The following is a 20,454-nucleotide window of genomic DNA, read 5'->3' on the forward strand; positions in this document are numbered from 1 at the left end:
TGTTTTAATGAGTATATTTAAATTGCAGTGACTATAATATCCTCTCTTAAAATAGTAAACATTTTATTTAGATAGCCATTTAGTCTAATTCATTAAATTCAGCCCCTTTCCTTGGTCCTAAGAAGAGCATTCATGTGACTTGAAGTCTTCACCATCAATATCCCTCTTAGAGGAGGACCTAGACGTTTCTGCAGAATGACTTATAGAAGCAAATCGTTTTTACTTGTAGACCCATTTTTATTCCTTTTTTCAAAAGTGGAGTTATAAACCAGTTAGAATGGCCAAAATTAGCAAGACAGGAGACAACATGTGTTGGAGAAGATGTGGAGAAAGGGGAACCCTCTTACACTGTTGGTGGGAATGCAAGTTGGTGCAGCCACTTTGGAGAACAGTGTGGAGATTCCTCAAGAAATTAAAAATAGAGCTTCCCTATGACCCTGCAATTGCACTACTGGGTATTTATCCCAAAGATACAGATGGAGTGAAAAGAAGGGCCATCTGTACCCTAATGTTTATAGCAGCAATGGCCACAGTCGCCAAACTGTGGAAAAATCCAAGATGCCCTTCAACGGATGAATGGATAAGGAAGATGTGGTCCATATACACTATGGAGTATTATGCCTCCATTAGAAAGGATGAATACCCAACTTTTGTAGCAACATGGACGGGACTGGAAGAGATTATGCTGAATGAAATAAGTCAAGCAGAGAGAGTCAAGTATCATATGGTTTCACTTATTTGTGGAGCATAACAAATAACATGGAGGATATGAGGAGATGGAGAGGAGAAGGGAGTTGAGGGAAATTGGAAGGGGAGGTGAATCATGAGAAACTATGGACTCTGAAAAACAATCTGAGGGGTTTGAAGGGGCGGGGAGTGGGAGGTTGGGGAACCAGGTGGTGGGTATTGGGGAAGGCACGTATTGCATGGAGCACTGGGTGTGGTGCAAAACAATGAATACTGTTACACTGAAAAGAAATTTTTAAAAAATAATAATTAAAAAGAAAAAAAAGATCTTGTTTTTAAGTAAGCTGTTAAAAAAAATGGAGTTATAAAATGCAAATTTTGTTGTTCTCATGCCCTTCCCCACAGGAGGGGTGTCACCAGCAAAAGCTATGTGGGCTGTATCAAAAACCTGGAAATAGCCAGATCAACTTTTGATTTACTCAGAAATTCCTATGGAGTGAGAAAAGGCTGTATATTGGAGGTGAGAAACATTAATAAAACGTTTCTATAAAGGTCCCCCTGCCTTACCCATGTAGTAAGGTAACAAAATCTAAGCCAGTGGAGGGATGGAAGAGGGATGAAAGGGAGACTGGCAGTAGCCCCCACCATGGGCCATGTAGCATTCCGGTGGACCTAATGGTGTTCCTTTCTCTCTTTTGTGACCAGCCTATCCGAAGCGTTAGCTTCTTGAAAGGCGGCTACGTTGAACTGTCACCCAAGCCTTTGTTACCAGAATCGGAATTGTTGGCCACATTTGCCACCAAGAATAGCAGTGGCATCATCCTGGTTGCCCTGGGCAGAGAGGGGGAGAAGCAGGGTCATCTACCGGCCCATGGGGTAAGTAGCTCAAACGTTATTGCTATTCAGCCAGGAGCTCAGGAAGGAATTGACTTCGAGAAACACTAGGTGGAGAATGACTTAGTGATGAACATTTATTGTAGCTGTGTGGCCAGTTGCTTATGAGTGTGCACTTCAATAAATAGAAGTTGCACCGCTGAATGTCTTTCCCCTCGGAATCAGTGATTGCTCTGTTACATAGTCCATTTTCCTTGTCTAGCTACTGAAAAGATAACTTGCTGTCTACCTCTAGCTCTTTTCAAACTCAGCACAAACTGGGCTTTTTTTCCATGTTAGGGTTGTTACTCTTTAAGGCTAAGACAGTAGTAAATCCTTAATTTTTATAGAGTTTTTTTAGTATATTGCTCCAAGAGGCACAATTTCCCTTATCTACAAATAGGATAGAAAGAAATGTGGTCTGTGATAAATAGTGAACCAGTGGTAGGAGAGAGAAAAGTTGATGGCTTTCCATATTTATATTCCATTTTCAGAGCATAGATATTTATTCTTTCCTTTGCTCAAACTTGCATAAATCATGCAATCTGAAGAGGCTTTACAGAATGCTAATGTCTTGTCCGATGAAGTAGGGGTCATCTAACTGCAGCTCGCAGCCCGCTGTCCTCTATCGCGCATGAGACTTCACAAACACTGCTGTGTAATGATCACAGCCACACATGGGGTGAATTCTGTTTCCTACATTTTGCTGAGGAAATGGGTTCAGAGATCCTTATTATCCTGTCCAAGGTAACACAGCTGATTTAGGTCAGAAGCAGGACTGGAACACCAGTCTGTGGACCCCTTGTGCCTCCCGAGCCACTTAGAGAAGGTCTAACAATGACACAATGGTGTATGGACTCTACCTTTTCCTTTTTTTCCTAGTTGAGATGAAATTCATGTAAAAGTAACCATTTCAAGTGACCATAAAACCATAAAAGTAACTATTTCAAGTGAACAATTTAGTAGCATTGAATGCTTCACAATGTCTGTCTAGTTCCAAAACATTTTTGTCATCCCAAATAGAAGCCTGTGTCATGAAGTGGTCACTCCTCATCCCTGGCGATCGCCAGTCTTCTTTCTGTATTGGTCAATCAACCCCCTGTTCTCCAGATTTCACAGACATGGGCTCATACAGCGTGTGATTGTCCATGTCTTCCGCTTGGTGTATTTTGGAATTTCATCCATGTGGTGGCAGGTGTCAGCACTTCATTTTTATGGCTGAATTGATATTCTGCTGTGTGTACATGGCATAATTTATTCACTGATGGACATTTGGGCTGTATCTACATTTTTGGCTATTATGAATAATGCTGCTATGAACATTCACATACCAGTATTTGTTTGGGTATCTTGAGTGCCTTGAGTTCTTCTGGGTATATGTACCTACGTGTGGACTTACTAGGTCACATGATAATTCTGTGGTTCACTTTTGAAAGAAGTGGCAAACTGTTTTCCTCCACCATTCTTAATAGGACCACTTGCTAATCAAAAATTGCTATGTCAGCAAAATGGTATGCTGTCATCCAAGGCTCACAAAGAGATTGTGAGACACTTGTATTCCAGTTCTGCTGGTGGAGCTATTTTTAATGTGGCAAAATAGTTCTCAGAGCTTTAATAAGTTTCAAACTCTTAAACCTTTTAATCCCACTTTTAGAAATGTTAGAAACAATTTCACAGGCAAAAGCATTATGTACGGTAAGAAAAAATTGGAAACTAAATTTTTAACAATAAAAAATTGATCAATACTTCAAACGTATCTATTTGTTGGCACATAATATAGCAATAAAAAAATGTGAAGGCTTGGGGTCCCTGGGTGGCTCAGTGAGTTAAGCCTCTGCCCGCGGCTCAGGTCATGATCTCAGGGTCCTGGGATGGAGCCCTACATCAGGCTCTCTGCTCAGCAGGGAGCCAGCTTTCCCCTCTCTCTCTGCCTGCTGCTGTCTCCTTGTGATCTCGCTTTTTGTCAAATAAATAAATAAGATCTTAAAAAAAAAAAAAAAGTGTGAAGGCTATGTAGAAATGGTAATCTCTGATATGGTTAGTGATACAAGCATAATGCCAAATGTAAGTTATATGAGCAGAGGTTAGAAGGCCATATATAAAATACAAGAGTTGTGTTAGATGTAGATAGATATTCTTAATGAATTGCTTACTTGTTTAATATTCCACATTACCTTCATAAGACAGTAATTTTAAAAATCACATAGTAATTTTTTTCTATCTGAAATCTCTTAGCAACCTTCCCAGCCCTTCTTTTCCATCATGCTGATTGAGGGCCACATAGAAGTGCATATTAACTCTGGGGACGGAACAAGCCTGAGAAGAGTTCTCCTGCGTGCTCCCAAGGGCACATATGGCGACGGCCGAGAACATTCCATTTCCCTGATAAGGACCGGGAGGTATTTGTGTACAAGGGCATGGTGACCTCACCAACAGGAACCTTGTTAGGATACTCTTCACAGTGAAATGATCGGGATGATTAGTATGAGGTCATGAGAATTCATAGATTTTATAGTTTCAAAATAATTCTGGAACCTTGCTAGAATACCTCTCTAGAAATTTCATCTGCTTCAAAGTAAGATATTTGGAATTTTCAAAATTGAAAAACCTTAACCCTTCTCTTTTCTGGAGCCCAGTATATATTGTATAAGATCAGATTAATTCTGTGGTCAATAGTAACATAGTGTTAATAAATAACATTACATCAATACTAAATAGCAAATGGAAAAATAGTAAATAACTGCACAGTAAATAGTTAAAATAGTAAATAGTGTTATATCAGCATCCCTATGTATTTCCCTCCGAAACTGTAGGCCAAATATTTTAAAAGTATGCTGGATTATTTCATTACAGTAAAGTAAAAAAACAATACCCTCCAAAAAGCAATTGAATTCAACAGTATTTAATAACATCCATTCATTTGGGGAGAATGTTCAATTGTATGTTTTCATTTTCAAGATTCACCTTTTTATTCACATAATGTCATGTTAAAATTTATCTTTCAGTATGAACTTTAATCATTCAGAATGAACTTGTGGAATTATATATTAAAATAAAGTTATGTTTCATTATATTTAAAAGCTTTTTTCTCCTTTGACCTTTTAGAGTTATCACTGTCCAGATGGATGAGACCAATCCCATAGAAATGAAGTTGGGCCCCTCAGCAGAAAGCAAGGCAATAAATGTATCCAAGCTGTACATAGGGGGGATTCCAGAGGAGGAGGGGAACTCAGTGCTCAAGATGAGAAGATCATTCCATGGCTGCATCAAAAACCTGATCTTTAATATGGAGTAAGTGTAACCGAGCGTCAACATGTTTCTGCACTTCCTAGAAATCTTTTATTGCTGAGTACTGACAATGATCTGCTAACTCTGCTGTTTGAAATTGCCTAAAATCCTAAGTTTTTGAATAAAAAGTGAACCCCATTGTTCTATCATAATAGTCACCCACATGGATTTTACTGGATTAGAATGATGGATAGATCTGGTAATCCTAGAATTAAAAAAACAAGAAAAAAACAAAACAAAACAAAAACCATTGAACATTAGCTCTATAGGACTATCAGTAAACATCAGAGGTCAAATACACTTGTGACATGAATTCCAGGGAACAGAGATTTTGTGATGCAAGTTTCTTGTTGTCTTGAGTTCACCGCTTTCAAGGAACCTTTATAGCTAGGCTCCTTACAGCTTCAGATTATTAACAGTTCCTCCTAAAACAATGACTGTCTAATGAACTCCTCTTAGTCTGTTTCCTCTGTGGAGCTCATGAGGAGGAAGAGAAGTGACATGTGCCCACAGGCAGTTATTTCTTCCTCAGTCATCCTCTGCGTAGGTAGGAGTGCTGGTGGGTCAGATGCTATGCTGATCTGTGGGGGTCGGGGGGGGCGGGTATGGAACCAGAGTTTGCGGGGGGCATCAGGAGGCTGAAGTTCCCCTCCTAGCTGGGTGGCTGATTTTGCCTTGAGACCTCAAACAAGGACTTGGATCTTTGAGGGTCACCGTGTCCTCTGTGAAAGAACCTCTTAAGAGTCCTTGAAATGTAAAAGAATAAAAGTACATTGGGTTTCAGCACAATTCTAATGTCAGAGCCTTGGTTTACTCATTTGTACAGTTGATTAATTTATTCACCCAGTTCTCTGTTTATGAATACACAATTGATTCGTCTTCTTCCTCCTGAAAGCGATGAGGCTGGGAAATCCACAAGGCAGAAATGTTTCTGTGCCATTCACAGCCATGTCCTCAGAAAGTGCCAAGAGGGTACATATAAACGGGACATGTTGCAAGGGCTACAGAGTGAAGGGAAGGAGAGCAAGTGTAATTCATGACTTCCTGGCAGATGCAAACCTGTAAGAAAGAAATCAGTGTTTAACTGAGGACAGTGTCCACTACTGTTGAGGACCAGAACCATAGTCTTTCCCTTAGCTCTGCCCCGGCTGCAGGAAGAGTGGACAGCATTCGAGCCCACTCTGGAGGCTGGTGGTCAGGTAGACAACATGGGGAGGGCCTGGAGTGGGGTGGGCCAAAGAATCAAACAAGAGGATAAGATAGACGGACTTCTAGTTGCTGTGGCAGACAGTCCATTTGGTTACTCTAAGAGTAATAGATTAATGATTTTTCATGGATTTTAGTGTTCAATAATCAAATGATGTTGGTTCCTGTGTTGACTTATAGTATCTTAATTTTGTAAACACTCTGTATCTAGACATTTGGATTTCACAAGTGCGGCTGGCAGTGAACAGGTGGACTTGGATACCTGCTTGCTTTCAGAAAGGCCGAAGCTCACTCTTCACGGAGAGGACAGTGAGCGCCTGCCAGAGCCCCAGCCTTTACCACGTCTGGTAAGAGGGGCTTTCCTTAATCTTTTTTTTTTTTTTTTAATTCAATTAGCCAACATAGAGCAGTGCATCATTAGCCTCAGATGTAGTGTTCAACAGTTTATCAGCTGTGCTGAGCACTGGGTGTTGTATGAATCATATGCCCTCCTTAATGCACACCCTCCATCGAGCCCATCCCTCACAAGTCCCCCCTCAAGCAATTAATTTGTTCTCTATCATTAAGTCTCTTATGGTTTCTCCTTTTTTTCCCCTCCCTTCCCATATGTTCATCTGTTTTAGTTCTTAAATTCCACATATGAGTGAAACCATACAGTATTTGTCTTTCTCTGACTTACTCCCCTTACCATCATTTGGTAGCTCATTCCATTTGGCATCACTGTGTAGCTCTGCCCATGTCACTGCCAATGGCAAGATTTCATTCTTTTTGACAGCTGAGTAGTATTTCACCGTGTATGTATTGACCAGATATTTTTAATGGCAGTTACTAGTTTTCATTTTCTTTTTTTTCTGGTTCCTCCACTTCCTTGGTTAAAGCATGTACTCTAATCATGTAGACGGTGAGCAGTCACGCAAAGAGCAGTACCTTCCAAGCATAGCCAATCTTGGACTTCCAGCGGGTGCTCTTGGTAGCATCCAAACCCACCCCTCCCTCCCCCCCCCCCAGAAGCCTCACGTGGTTCGGACTCACTGTGTAGAGGGCGCTGTTCCCAAGCAGACCCCTTCCTGCAGTGGCTGCTGTCCGACCTCCCCTGCTACTGCCTGGGAGGCATCAGACATGCCCCTCAGAGGCCCTGCTGGGTGTGTTTCCTGGTGCACAGGCTGTAGCCACTCCTGTGGCTGCTGATACCCTCTGGCCCTTCCCCTGATGAAAATTCAGGGTAATTTTAAGCAAACCTGAGTGGGACTGAGGTGAAAGCCAGAAGCTCTAATTGCCTTCTCAGAGATGAAGAGACAGCAAGTAAACTATTCAAAGCAAAGACTGAGTCTGTGCCAACACATATTTGTAGCTGTTGGTGTTCCGATCCAATTGCTTCAGAGAGGTTTTCTTTAGGGAAAAACCTGTACATGTCAGGGGAAGCCCTGGCTCTGTGGTGAGAGTCTGTCTGCATCTCTTATTACAGGAACAGTGTGCTGTGGACAGAGCCCCAGACTATATCCCCAGTGCTCACCAGTTTGGCCTCACACAAAGCAGCCATTTCGTGTTGCCTTTCAATCAGCTGGCTGTCAGAAAGAGGTGGGTATTGTTCTGAAGTCTTTATTAGGCGTCTCAGAGAGATGAACAGGGAGGTATTCCTCAGCGGTGAGAAGGCAGAGAACAGGAATGCAGGCCTTGTGCACAACCGATGCTTCAGATGTGGTTCAGTGGAGTCCCTGTGGTTTGTTCTTACCCCTTCTGAGGAAGGCGGGTTGCTGCCCCTGTGTATGAATCTAGGAAAGCACATGGGTAGGTTCTCTCTCTAAATTCCTCTTGTTCTAGAATCTCAAGTTCTTTGGATCTATCAGCATCTGGATTTTCAACCCTACTCTATTGTAAGCACTTACTAATCTGATCAAATTATTCCCCCAAACTTTCTCACTGCACCCCTCAAACTCCTTGGTGCCATATACTAATCTGCCCGGTTCTTCTCGCCCTCACACCTACTTGTCCCCAGGGACCCTTGCTTGGCTTAGCCAGCCCACATTCAACATTTGTCCACTTCTCCAAACCCTTCAGACTGTACCCATCGTCTTTGTTCCACAGCTCAGGCCATCATTCTCCATGAATTCAGCAGCTCCACATCTGACCTTCCAAATCCTCTGGCTCCTGTTAGAGGGTCTTCCTCAGCCACCCTCTCCCCATGGTCATCCTCTACCCTACTTTGTAAACACCCATCCCACCTCCAAAATCTCTATCTGAAGCACCCTATTAATCAGCCGCCACCTCCTTTCTGCTGCTTCCCATCCCAGCAGCTCCTCAACTGTATCAAGACCTCAAAGCCCTCATGCTTTCTCAGCACTACTCCCTGCAGCCCCCCAGCACAGTTTACCCCCGACCCGGATGGTCCCAATTCCTTTAGGACTGGTGTTCCTTTGCACACTGGCCCTGGGTAGAACTGCTCCTTAGCTAATCCATGCCAGGACCCAAACTGGTGGTCAAGGTTGTAGAAGTGTGTATCTCTTCCCTCCCTGGTTGGACGTGAAGCCAGTGAATTCAGATGGAACTCCCAAATCACATGGGCAGCTGGTACTGTTATTGAATATGTTCACTTTTTTTTTTTTACTCCTTATAGCTTCTCTCATCTCAAAACTCAAAATCCCCACAGCCTCTCTTCTTGCCCCAGCCGATGACACCTCAGTGAACACAGAGAACTCCCTCATCTGTCCACTACCAGAAAGAGAAGCCTGCCTTTGTCTGCACCTTGTACCTCTTCCCCTCCTACCACAGAGGAGGGGTTCTATTGTCCCCTCTCTGCCCTCTGGAGCCCATCGCTTCTCTGAGCCATCACCCTCAGCAGCCTCAGTGCTAACAAGAGGAGTAGATCCTTGTCCCTCAGTATTTAACTGTACCCCCTGACTCATAACTATTCTATGAGGAAGGTATGCTCTTTATTTGCTCTTTTATAGATGAGGAAACTGAGGCACAGGCAAGTCAAGTCACGTGCTCAGGGCACACAGCAGAATGGGATTCAAACCCAGACACTGTGTTTATGCTGGTAACCATTCCCTCTGGTAGCTCCTAACTTCAACTCTGAGAGACTCCATATCCCACCCTACCTGCACAGTATCCTGGCTGTTATTTCAAGACTTCTTGAAAGAACTGCCTTATTTAAAAACAAAAAAACGGAGGCTGGCTCCTGTGGCAGTCTGCCTTTCTCCCCTCTTGTCCTTCTCCACCAGCCCAGTCAGCCTCCCCTCGCTTCTTGATTGCTCTTGCCACAGTTATCCCAGACCTGCTGTGCCCGCATCCCGGGAGCCCTTCTTTGCTGGGACCTCAGCACTCTCACAGGTACTTGGCTGTCTTAGCCCCACACGCTCCTGATTTCCTGCTCTCTCTGCCCTTCTCTGCTTGGTCTCCTCTGCTGGTTCCTCTTCGATCAGAGAAGGCCCGGCCCTCTTCTGTGTTTTCTCTCAGGGGAACTTCCATATTTCAGTGGCTTTAAAATATCCTCTATTTGTACCAGCACCCACACGTCTAGCCCTGACCTCTGCTTAGGACTGTGGAGGTGTATCCCCAACTGGCTTCTCCACACCAACATACCAAGAAAGAATTCAGTCTTCCTCTAAACCTGCTGTCCCAGCTTTGCTATTTCAGTAGACATCAGCACCCTTTCTCTCGATGCCTAGGACCCTAACCTAGAGATGGTTATTTTCATTCCCTCTCTCTGCAAATTCAGTCCATGTACAGGTCCTATTGCTGCTTCTTCCAGAACATTTCATGAATTAGTTCATCCCCTCTGCATCCCCCATAAGACCCCCATTGAAGCCACCAGGACCCCGCCTCTGTGGATGGTTGCAGCAGGTGCCTGCTAATGCCTGCTGGCCCCATGGCCTCATACAGGGCTTCGTCACAGCATAGGTTCCTTTGAAGAGGTCAGTCAAGCCCTGCCCATTCCCCTCAGGACTGACTCCCCACTGCAGTAGAGATGGAAATACTGCCTCCCAGAGCCCCTCATCCACAAGGGCAGGGCCACACTCTCCTTTCCTTGTCCCTGAGTGCTTTGGTGATGTTGTGCTCCCTTCTGCAACAGCCACCCAGATGCCAGCTTCTGTCCACTGCTGTGTGCTGCCGTGTCCCTAGAGCTCTGCTAGGGGATTCCTGGCTGTCCTGCCAAATCAGGCCATTGTTTTCACATACTCTGTGCTGTCCAAAAACGTAAGGCAGGTCTACCCTGCTGGGCTTTGTAGGGCTTGCTCCTGTCATTCAGAGCTCAGTGGAAATACCATCTTTTCAGAGCTGCCTGCCTGCCTTCCTACATAATAGAACCACCCACCAGTTTGCCTCTTTTGACCCAGTTTTATCTGATAGATTTCTGGTATTAGTTTTGTAGGAGAAAGGACATTCCTCTATGTTCACTGCTTCAGCCTTAGCATTTAGAACAGTTCCTGGCAATTAAACATATAGGGTAACCATTAATTGGATGAACAGATGGATGAATGAATGATTCTCTGCTGAGACCTTTCAATGTAAAGACTGAAACAATGATTGGGTTCTCTTTCTCAGGTTAATTTTAAAAGTGAAAGTTTATTCCTTTCTGAGGGCCGAGCTCTTGTTTTCTTCTAGGCTTTCAGTTCAGCTAAGTATCCGAACATTCGCCTCCAGCGGTCTGATTTACTACATGGCTCATCAGAACCAAGTTGATTACGCCACACTCCAGCTGCATGGGGGCTACCTTCACTTCCTGTTTGATCTTGGGAAAGGCAGAACAACAGTTTCCCACCCTGCATTGATCAATGATGGCAGATGGCACACGGTATGCTCTCAGGAAGCTTTTAATCACTCATGCTAAGTTTTATTCCATCCAGTTCACAGTCATGAAAATGATATAGCTTGCTTTGTGTGTACTATCTACCCTACAGCATGTAAGATCCTTGCAGGCTGGGACCTTTGCGAAATCCTGAAGTATGACCAGGGCTTAGCTCGGTGCCTGACACCTAACAGGCACTCAGCAGACAGTGGTGGAATGAATGAAAGGTTCCAAAAGTGTTCTCGACTTATGAGAAGTAAATCAAACCCACCTGTGGGGTGAATGAGCCCACCCCCAGATCACAGCATTTGCTTTCTTATAACTAGGACTCGGGAGTACTTCCTGTTCTAATATGTGCTTTACCTCTCCCTGCCCCATCTCCTGCCAGGCTTTGGCTCTTCAGCACCAACTGTGTGGAAATTGGAGCCATCCTTTAGGGTCTCATTCAGGCTATTTATAGCAATAATGAAGAGATGTTGCAAACAAATATCTGTTGTTTTCTCAGATTCCTTAAAAACTGAATATTCTCATTTTGTTCTAGGTCAAGACAGAGCACTTTAAAAGAAAGGGCTTCATGATGGTCGATGGCCAGGAGGCCCCCACGGTGACTGCTGTGGGAGATGGGACCATGCTGGATGTGGAAGGAAAGCTGTACCTAGGAGGCCTTCCCTCTGACTACAGGGCCAGGAACATTGGGAATGTAAGCAGCTTTTTCTGCAGCCCATTTTACCTTTATTGTGGCTGTGTTTTTGTCTTTTTTCTTTTGTAAAGGAAAATGTTAAGTTATTTTGTTTGAGACTAGGGCTTGGCTGCGTGATACAGACCTTTTAAAATCTTGTCCCCAGATTTTGTGTTTCGGTTTCCCCTTAGAAGCCCTTGAAGCTCAGCCAGACTTTTCTACCTGTTAGTTAATGAACATTTCCCTTTCCACAGCCATTAGCCCTGGTACAATTCAGGAAAACTAGTGGATTTGTATTTGCAGATTAGAAAACTCAGCATTCTTGAATTCCACACTACTTAACCCAAATTATAGAAAACACCTTTACGGAAAGCCAAATCCTACTAGCTAGTAGCTTTCTTTCAGTTAGATGTTTATGTAGACTATTGTGGAAATCTGATTTTAAAAACCAAAAGCTAATATTTTAATGTTTTGGTGAAACAGGAAAAACTGGCCTTCTCATTATACTTTTATTATACTTAGAGCATCTATTGTCCTGTCATTTGTTTTAGATCACCCATAGTGTCCCTGCCTGCATTGGGGAGGTGACAGTCAATGGCAAACAGCTGGACAAGGAAAGGCCAGTGTCTGCATTTTCAGTAACTAGGTGCTATGCAGCGGTCCAAGAAGGAACTTTCTTTGAAGGAAGTGGATATGCAGCTCTTGGTATGTATTATCAACATGAAAGAAATCTTTGGGTTTATTAGCCTGCACTCTGATATTGATCCAAGAATGAAATGCTAGGACAGGCCTCCTGGACAGACCTGCAGCAAGACAACAGTGAGTTAAGTGTTCCAGTTTATCCAGATTTCTCAACTTCCAATACAAAAGCCTTCTCCCTTGCATGCTATCCAGATGGCCTGATGCAGGCTCACTCCCACCAGCAATGCTGCACCTCCTGGCAGAGGGCACGCACGCGATACTGGTTTCATCTGTACTTCCCCTGAATTATGTAAGGCATATTGTCACTGCCCAAGTTAATAAATGCCTTTGACAAAAATCAGCATAAAATACCCAGACCAGCCAAATCAAGTCAGGTCTGATGAAAAAAATGACTCCATTGAGATTATTAAAAATACTGATCCTAAGTAGAGGAATTTAAATGTCAAAAATGCCTTAGAATGCAAATTCCTCAAGGCTTTTTGGTTAAACTCCTACTGTTAAACTCCTACTTGCACTCAGGACCATGCTCCTCTTACCTCTGTTCTGCTTTCTACCAAAGGGAACCAGGGAGGCTCTGGTGGGAGATTAGGGGTGGGTGGGTGGGCAGAGGGAAGAGCTAGCACACATCTTTCTTTCAGTCCCAATTCCGCTTTAACCCTGGACTGAACGATTGCCTGCTACATATCCCCAGTTTGGTTTTTCAGTTTTCCTGTTACCTAAATAAAATATCCATTTCATTACACCCCACTTTAAAAAATCCTGTGTGCGTGCTAATCTTCTCAGTAAATGATGATATACCCAGTATTGGGAAAACAGAATGGACTGTTCCTGGCTAGATGATGGTGAGACTCTATGGATCAAATCCTTCTGCTTTTTCCCTCTGTGGCTCTAGATGAGAGGATGGGCCTGCCCTGACTCTAGTCTGGCTTAAGCCTGATGATGGCATAGGTCTTCTTTAAGAGCATCACTTCATCTTACAGATGAGGAAGCTGAGGCTCAGAGGTGACTTGCTGGTGAGGATGAAAGAGCTAGAGCCAGGCTTCCTGAGCCAGGAGCCAAAATGCACAGCCAGCCAGCCCATGACCTCTTTGACCCTGAGCCTTCTTGGGCCAGGCTCACCCCTAACCGGAGGTTACCTTTGTATTCTTCAGTGAAGGAAGGCTACAAAGTCCGATCAGATGTAAACATCACACTGGAATTTCGTACCACCTCTGAAAACGGTGTCCTTCTGGGGATCAGCAGCGCCAAAGTAGATGCCATTGGATTAGAGATTGTAAATGGCAAGGTAGGTGCTTGATCTCGGTGAGGTTCCTGGTTACCCCAGGGTCAGAAACAGAGCAACTAAGAAACAGTAGGAATACCTAGATCCAGATTCCCATGATCCATTTCAATGGAGTGCAGAAAAGGTTCAATTAATCCTAAAAAGATTACAAATAACAAAAAAATTGAAATTAAGTTTAAAGCAAAATTACAACTATACTACACCATCTGAAAGTTGCCAAACTGATGCTCTTACCCTCCCTAATATTTGTTAGCTTATTTGGAAATAATTATAGGCGGAGAACAAGTTAGAGTAACATGTTTAGGGAGGTCCTGTTGTACCCTTCCCCCAGGCTCCTCCAGGGTTATCAGCTTGCATAACTCTAATGCAACATCAAATCCATGAAATTGACATTGGCACAATCCAGACTTTTTTTTTAAAGTTACACCAGTTGTAGGTGTACAGCTGTGTGTAGTTCTATACAATTTTATTATGTATATCTTGTTTAGCTTTATGTATCCACTCTCACAATCAAGATACTTAATTGTACCATTACCACAATGGTCTGTGGGGCCAGCCCTTCACATCTACACCAAGTGCCTGCCTAATGCTGGCCAACCACGAATTTGTTCTGCAGCTCTCCGTTATTTCATAATCGTTGTATAAACCATATGATACATCCTGTATCCTCTTGAAATTGGCTTTTTACACTGAACCTTGTTCCCTGGTAGTTGATCTGGCTTGTTGTATGTGTAAACAGTTCATTTCTTTTTATTGCAGAGTATTCCATGGGATGGATACACCATCATCTAACTACTCTGCTTTTGCTTTTTAGCTTCCAGTCCTCATGTTGGGAATAAAATAAATTTAACAATTAGCAGTACCTTAGTCTCTTTTGCTTGAAATCTTCTTCCAGAGTTTCTCCTTGTTCTCATTCTCCTTCACCCTGCTGGAGCCATCTGGGTGCAGGCAAGATGTGAATGAAGAGTCTTCCTTGTCTTTTTTCTTTTCTGCAAGCTTTCTCTTGACCGTAATAGAGGTATGACTTGAGTCTCCTAGTTTTCAGGCACAACCAAGTCTTTTGTGCAGATTATAATGAGTGGTCTGAGGTCTCAACATCACCAGTGTGTGAGGACTGATCCTGGAGCTTTGGTCACTCCCATCCGGTCAGGAGTACTGCTGCCTCTTCCTCTTTAGCCATCTTCTGCATCCCCCCAAGGGCCATATGAGAACTGGGGGTTTTCTGCCAACCAACTCCTTAGGCCAGGGAGGGGTGGAAGAGGGTCTCACCAATCCAGTCCCTACCCAACTGCATTTCGCACCACTTCTCTTGCACTGTGGTCAACTTGTGTTGCTCTGGGACCAATACTTAAATCTTCTTAAGCTACTGCCTCCTGCAAGGGAAGGAACAAGTCTTTGTACTCTAGATTTTTTTCCAATCTTACTTGCTTGTTTCTAGTAACTCTGCTTATTCCCCCATTGTGTTTTTGGCTCCTAGGATATCCTAGAATGGGGATGAGGATATAAGAAAGTATCCCTTACCCTTCACTCTTTCACCCCCTCTTATTTCATCCCCATGTCTACACAGAGCTGCCTCGACATCATACTGCTTGCCTCTCTGCACTAGGGCTTGCAGCCAAATTCTTCCTCATCTGCACTTCAAAGGAATTTTGAAAAAAATGTGACATCTGAAAAATGTTACCAGGAGTATAAAAGTTGCCAAAAATGTAATTTCTGATGTATATTTTACCTCTATTATTTTTCCTTTAAAACTATGTCTAGCTGTCACCCAAGGATTTATAATCTAAAATTTGTTACAGCCTACCTCGAAATACACTACACCACCTCACATCCAGCATAACAACCTTACCATAGTATGCTTGCAAGTCTTCCCTGCCATCTTTTGTTGCAAGTCATAGATTTTGTGTGTGTGTGTTACCACTTGCTATGGTAGAGCGCCTACAGTCTGTCTCAAGACAGCAAGTAAACGTTCCTTCATAGGTGCTAGTCAACTGCTACGAACTGACCCTCAGTCAACCCATCAGCTCCTATTAGTGCAAAAACAGTGGTTCAGGCTTATTCCCATGGAGGTGGTCACTGGTCCTTTCTGTAATTTGGGGAGTAATAAAATCTGAATCCTTTAGAGGCTATTTTTCTTTCTTTTTTTTTTTTTTAAAGATTTTATTTATTTATTCAACAGAGAGAGATCACAAGTAGGCAGAGAGGAAGGCAGAGAGAGAGGAGGAAGCAGGCTCCCCGCTGAGCAGAGAGCCCGATGCGGGACTCGATCCCAGGACCCTGAGATCATGACCTGAGCCGAAGGCAGCGGCTTAACCCACTGAGCCACCCAGGCGCCCTAGAGGCTATTTTTCAAAATCAGTTTTTCATAGTTTGCCTTCCTTTTTAGAATTTTGGGATTTTATCCACTTCAAGAGCATTATATAAATGAATTGTGTTCCTTAGATATGGAAGAATTCACCAAGGTATTTGCCTGTGTCTTGCTGGTCTAGATCTTGTTTCACGTTAACAATGGTGCCGGTAGGATAACAGCCACATACAAGCCCAAAACTACCACTGCTCTCTGCGATGGAAAATGGCACACACTTCAAGCTCAGAAAAGCAAACACCGCTTAGTTCTGATTGTTGATGGGAATGCAGTTCATGCTGAAAGTCCGTACACCCAGTCTACCTCAGCAGACACCAACAATCCTATTTATGTCGGTGGCTATCCTGGTACGTATGGATGTCTGCTTGGCTCACTCTTAAAAAGCATTGTCACTAAGGAAGTCTTAGTTCAGATGGATATAGAATAGCACTTAAGAAAAATAGTTTGGCTGACAAATCCTTTACATTTTTAGAAAAGTTATTTCAAATACCTAAGAATTCTTGGAAATTAAAAAAAACACACGTAAATTCACCCTTAGGTAAGACTCTGAGAATAAGGGATCCCACGTAAAGTAAGCTAGCTGACTTCACCAAGGTGACTCATCTTAGGTGACCCCCAGAGTAGGAAATCATTTTAGGGGACAAACATGATTTTAACTTCTCACATTGATTCTGGATTTGAATTATGCATTTCAGAGGCTCCAAGTAATTATTACAAATAATACATAAGTTGTGACTCGGTTAAGGTACAGTTGTGACTTAAAATTATTTTCATTGCCTTCTACTGTGGGAGAATATTATTGTAATTTTGATAGAGAAACCACTTGATATTAGTTATGTTCCGACTGTGCAACTGCTGTCATTTAACAAAATTAAAGAAGATGTCTGCTTTCTTCTTTAACAGCTGACGTGAAGCAAAATTGCCTGAGCAGCCAGACCTCCTTCCGGGGGTGTTTGAGAAAGCTCACTCTGATTAAGGGCCCGCAAGTACAATCCTATGACTTCAGCAGAGCTTTTGACCTACAAGGAGTTTTCCCTCATTCCTGTCCTGCGTCTGAACCCTGAACTGCAGAGGAACTCCACAGCTGGGAATCATTGCTTATAGTTTGAGGAGAATTGTTTTTGTGCATTAAAATATTTTCAGTTCTGATTTCATTTTCCACTCAGGTTAAGTGTTTCCAGAGAAAAATTTTGTGTTTCTATTAAACTAAAATCATATACACAACAAATACCTCTATTAAATAGATGAAAATGTAAATTGAATTCATTGGCTCTTTCCTCCTAAACACTGAATATTCTGTTGATTACTTGAGAGTTTTTCATGTTTTGCATTTGAGCTTCATAAAAATAAAGTACTGAGTCTAGTCCAGGACGGCAATGCAGGAAAACTGAACAACCCTCCTCTGTAGACGCACCGACTCTGCACTGATTTACAGAGCAACTCCTGAAGAGCTGAGGGTTGCTGGAATGGCTTCTCTATAACAGTGCACACAAAAACAGCAAGAGAGGTAGAAACTGGTGATGAAAAGAAGCCCACCCCTGTGAACCCCAGCGGGGAAGGACAGCACCAAGGGACCTGGAGCAGATTCATCGGCCCTAGGGTATAGCAAAAAAGCTGTGGTTTAAAAGAGCAATTAGTATAGAAAAGATCCAGCCTTAGAACTCCACCAAATGGGAGAGCTGCTGGAACTGTCTCTGGGTCAGAGGGGCCGGCAAGTACCTTGGTTTACACTCCCCTGAACACCTGGATAGCACAGATAGGGAGCAGGTGCCCAGAGTTGACCTGCCACCTCAGCCCTGGGTCCCTAACTCACTGCAGCCCTGGGTGTCCTGGAGCACAAAAAAACCCCCCAAAACAAAAAACCATGGTAGAAAAGAGCCAACCCTAAAACCCCAGCAAACAATGAGGGAGCTGCTGGATCTCTCTCTAGATTGGAGAGGCTGGTGAGCACCACGGTTTGTTCCACATCTACCCTAATAATGTAGATGGGAGAAAGGTCCCGGCACCGTCACTGGCCTACCGCCTCACTGAGCTCTGGGCTACTAGCTCACACCACCCCAGCCATTCCACCAAAGTTGCCCCAACACAGTGCACACTGGAACACCCTGGCCAGTGCTCACTATAGTTCCAGCCATCCCAGTAAGGTGACCCTGGCATAACGTACCCCAGAACACGCCATGTCTGCACCACTTCAGCTCTACTGCCTGCTAGAGAAGCCTGGTGCAAAGAACACTGGGCCCTCTTGGCTCATGCCACTTTGGCTCCAGCTACCCTGCCTAGGTACCCAATGCGGAGAGTGACTAGGAATCCCCAGCCCATGCCTACCTTGGTTTCGGCCACAGCACCAGGACAGCCCCTGTGCAGAGTGTCCCAGGACATCCTGACCTGGTGCCAGCCTCAGCTCTAACTGCCTGCTAGGTCACCCCCTGTGCTGAGCATGCTGGGACACCCAGACTTGCACCCACTTTGACTTTAGCTGTCTTCCAAGGATACCTTCTGGCCAGAGAACCCTGCAACTGCCTGAGCCAATACCCACATCAGCTACAGCTCTCCTGCCAAGATGCCCTATGCATGGAGTACCCCAGATCCCCCTGGCCTGCATCTGCCTCAGCTATAGCTGCCCCACAAGACTGTGCACTGCATGGAGAGCCCCGAAAACCCCCAGCCCACATCTACTTCAGCTTCAGCTGTCCTGCTAGGATGCCCTCTACCTAGCACTCTGGGACAGCCCTGCCCATGCCCATGTCAGCTCTGGCCATTGCACCAGGGCAACCCTAGCCCAGAGTGCCACATGATGCCCTGCCCACACCAGACAAGCTCCAGTCAGCCAGCCAAAGTCACCTGGCACAGAGAGTCTACACAGGAGATGACCATACATAAGACCATTCTTGCAAGTTTAGAAGTACTGTTCTACCTAATTCAGAGGATCAAGCACAGAAACTCAAACAAAATGAGGAGACGGGCTTATGTTCCCCCAGAACAACCAAAGACTCAGAGAAAGAACTAAATGAAATGGAGATAAACAATATGCTTTATAGAGTTCAAAATAATGTTCTTAAAGATGCTCATCAGAATGGAGAAAAAAGTGAAAGAACTCAGAATTTCAACAAAGAGAAAATACAAAAAAGAACCCATCTAAATTGAAATAACTGAAAAAATACCTTCAAGGAATCAAAGGTAGATGAGCAGATGCAGAAGAACAGATCAGTGATCTGTTCAGGTAATGAAAAGCATCCAGGCTGAAGAGCAATGAGAAAATAGCATTTAAGAAAATGAGGATGGATGAAGGGCCCTCTTGGACAATATCAAGTGAACATTTACATTATAAGGATCTTAGAAGATGACAGAGAGAAAGGAGCAAAAAACTTATTTGTAGATATAACAGCTACTGGAGAAGTAAAGGTATCCAGAAGTACTGAGAGATCCAAACAAACTGAACATGAGAACACACCTGAACACAAAGGTTAAAGATAGACAATTTTACTACTAGAACTCATACAGCAATTCAGCAATGTGGCTAGATACAAAGTCAATGTACAGAAACCAGTGGCTTTCTTATACACTAATGATGAAAATACAGAAAGGGAAATTAAGAGAATCGATTCCATTTACTATAGCACCAAGAACCATAAGACACCTGGGAATAAACCTAACCAAAGAGGTAAAGGATCTGTACTCGAGGAACTACAGAACACTCATGAAAGAAACTGAAGAAGACACAAAAAGATGGAAGACCATTCCATGCTCTTGGATCGGAAGAATAAACATTGTTAAAATGTCTATACTGCCTAGAGTAATCTATACTTTTTATACCATTCCGATCAAAATTCCACCAGTATTCTTCAAAGAGCTGGAGCAAATAATCCAAAAATTTGTATGGAATCAGAAGAGACCCCGAATTGCTAAGGAAATGTTTAAAAACAAAAATAAAACTGGAGGCATCACGTTACCTGATTTCAAGCTTTATTACAAAGCTGTGATCACCAAGACAGCATGGTACTGGCATAAAAAACAGATACATAGACCAGTGGAACAGAGTAGAGAGCCCAGATATGGACCCTCAACTCTTTGGTCAATTAATCTTTGACAAAACAGGAAAAAATATACAGTGGAAAAAAGTCTCTTCAATAAATGGTGCTGGGAAAACTGGCCAGCTATATGTAGAAGAATGAAACTCGACCATTCTCTTACACCGTACACAAAGATCAAAATGGATAAAAGACCTCAACGTGAGACAGGAATCCATCAGAATCCTAGAGGAGAACATAGGCATTAATCTCTTCGATATCAGCCACAGCAACTTCTTTCAAGATATGTCTCCAAAGGCAAAGGAAACAAAAGCGAAAATAAACTTTTGGGACTTCATCAAAATCAAAAGCTTCTGCACAGCAAAGATAGACAATTTTAAAGTAGCAAAAGAAAAGCAAAATTTTATGTACAAGGGAAACCCTATAAGGCTATCAGCTGATTTTTCAGCAACTACTTTGCAGGCCTGAGAGGAGTGGCATGTCATGTTCACGCTGAAAGGCTGAAACCTACAACAGAATACTTTACCCAGCAAGTTTATCATTCAGAATTTAGAG

At 43.4% G+C, this 20,454-nt stretch overlaps 1 protein-coding gene across 1 annotated transcript in view; it reads left to right on the forward strand.

Annotated features, from left to right (window-relative positions):
- Positions 1-17,128, forward strand: part of LAMA1 (laminin subunit alpha 1) — a 157,436-nt gene extending 140,308 nt beyond the window's left edge. The window contains exons 52-63 of the mRNA XM_004742732.3: positions 1,093-1,207; positions 1,393-1,563; positions 3,796-3,959; positions 4,666-4,851; positions 6,266-6,401; positions 7,520-7,632; positions 10,660-10,849; positions 11,385-11,543; positions 12,074-12,227; positions 13,376-13,509; positions 15,996-16,218; positions 16,775-17,128. Of these exons, the coding sequence (XP_004742789.1) occupies positions 1,093-1,207; positions 1,393-1,563; positions 3,796-3,959; positions 4,666-4,851; positions 6,266-6,401; positions 7,520-7,632; positions 10,660-10,849; positions 11,385-11,543; positions 12,074-12,227; positions 13,376-13,509; positions 15,996-16,218; positions 16,775-16,935 (1,906 nt within the window). The 3' untranslated portion in view covers positions 16,936-17,128. The remainder of the gene's footprint in view (positions 1-1,092; positions 1,208-1,392; positions 1,564-3,795; positions 3,960-4,665; positions 4,852-6,265; positions 6,402-7,519; positions 7,633-10,659; positions 10,850-11,384; positions 11,544-12,073; positions 12,228-13,375; positions 13,510-15,995; positions 16,219-16,774) is intronic.
- Positions 17,129-20,454: the final 3,326 nt, after the last annotated feature.

This window comes from Mustela putorius, unplaced genomic scaffold, assembly GCF_011764305.1.
Source record: "Mustela putorius furo isolate JIRA1106 unplaced genomic scaffold, ASM1176430v1.1 tig00003858_pilon_pilon_pilon, whole genome shotgun sequence".
Classification (NCBI taxonomy): Eukaryota; Metazoa; Chordata; class Mammalia; order Carnivora; family Mustelidae; genus Mustela; species Mustela putorius.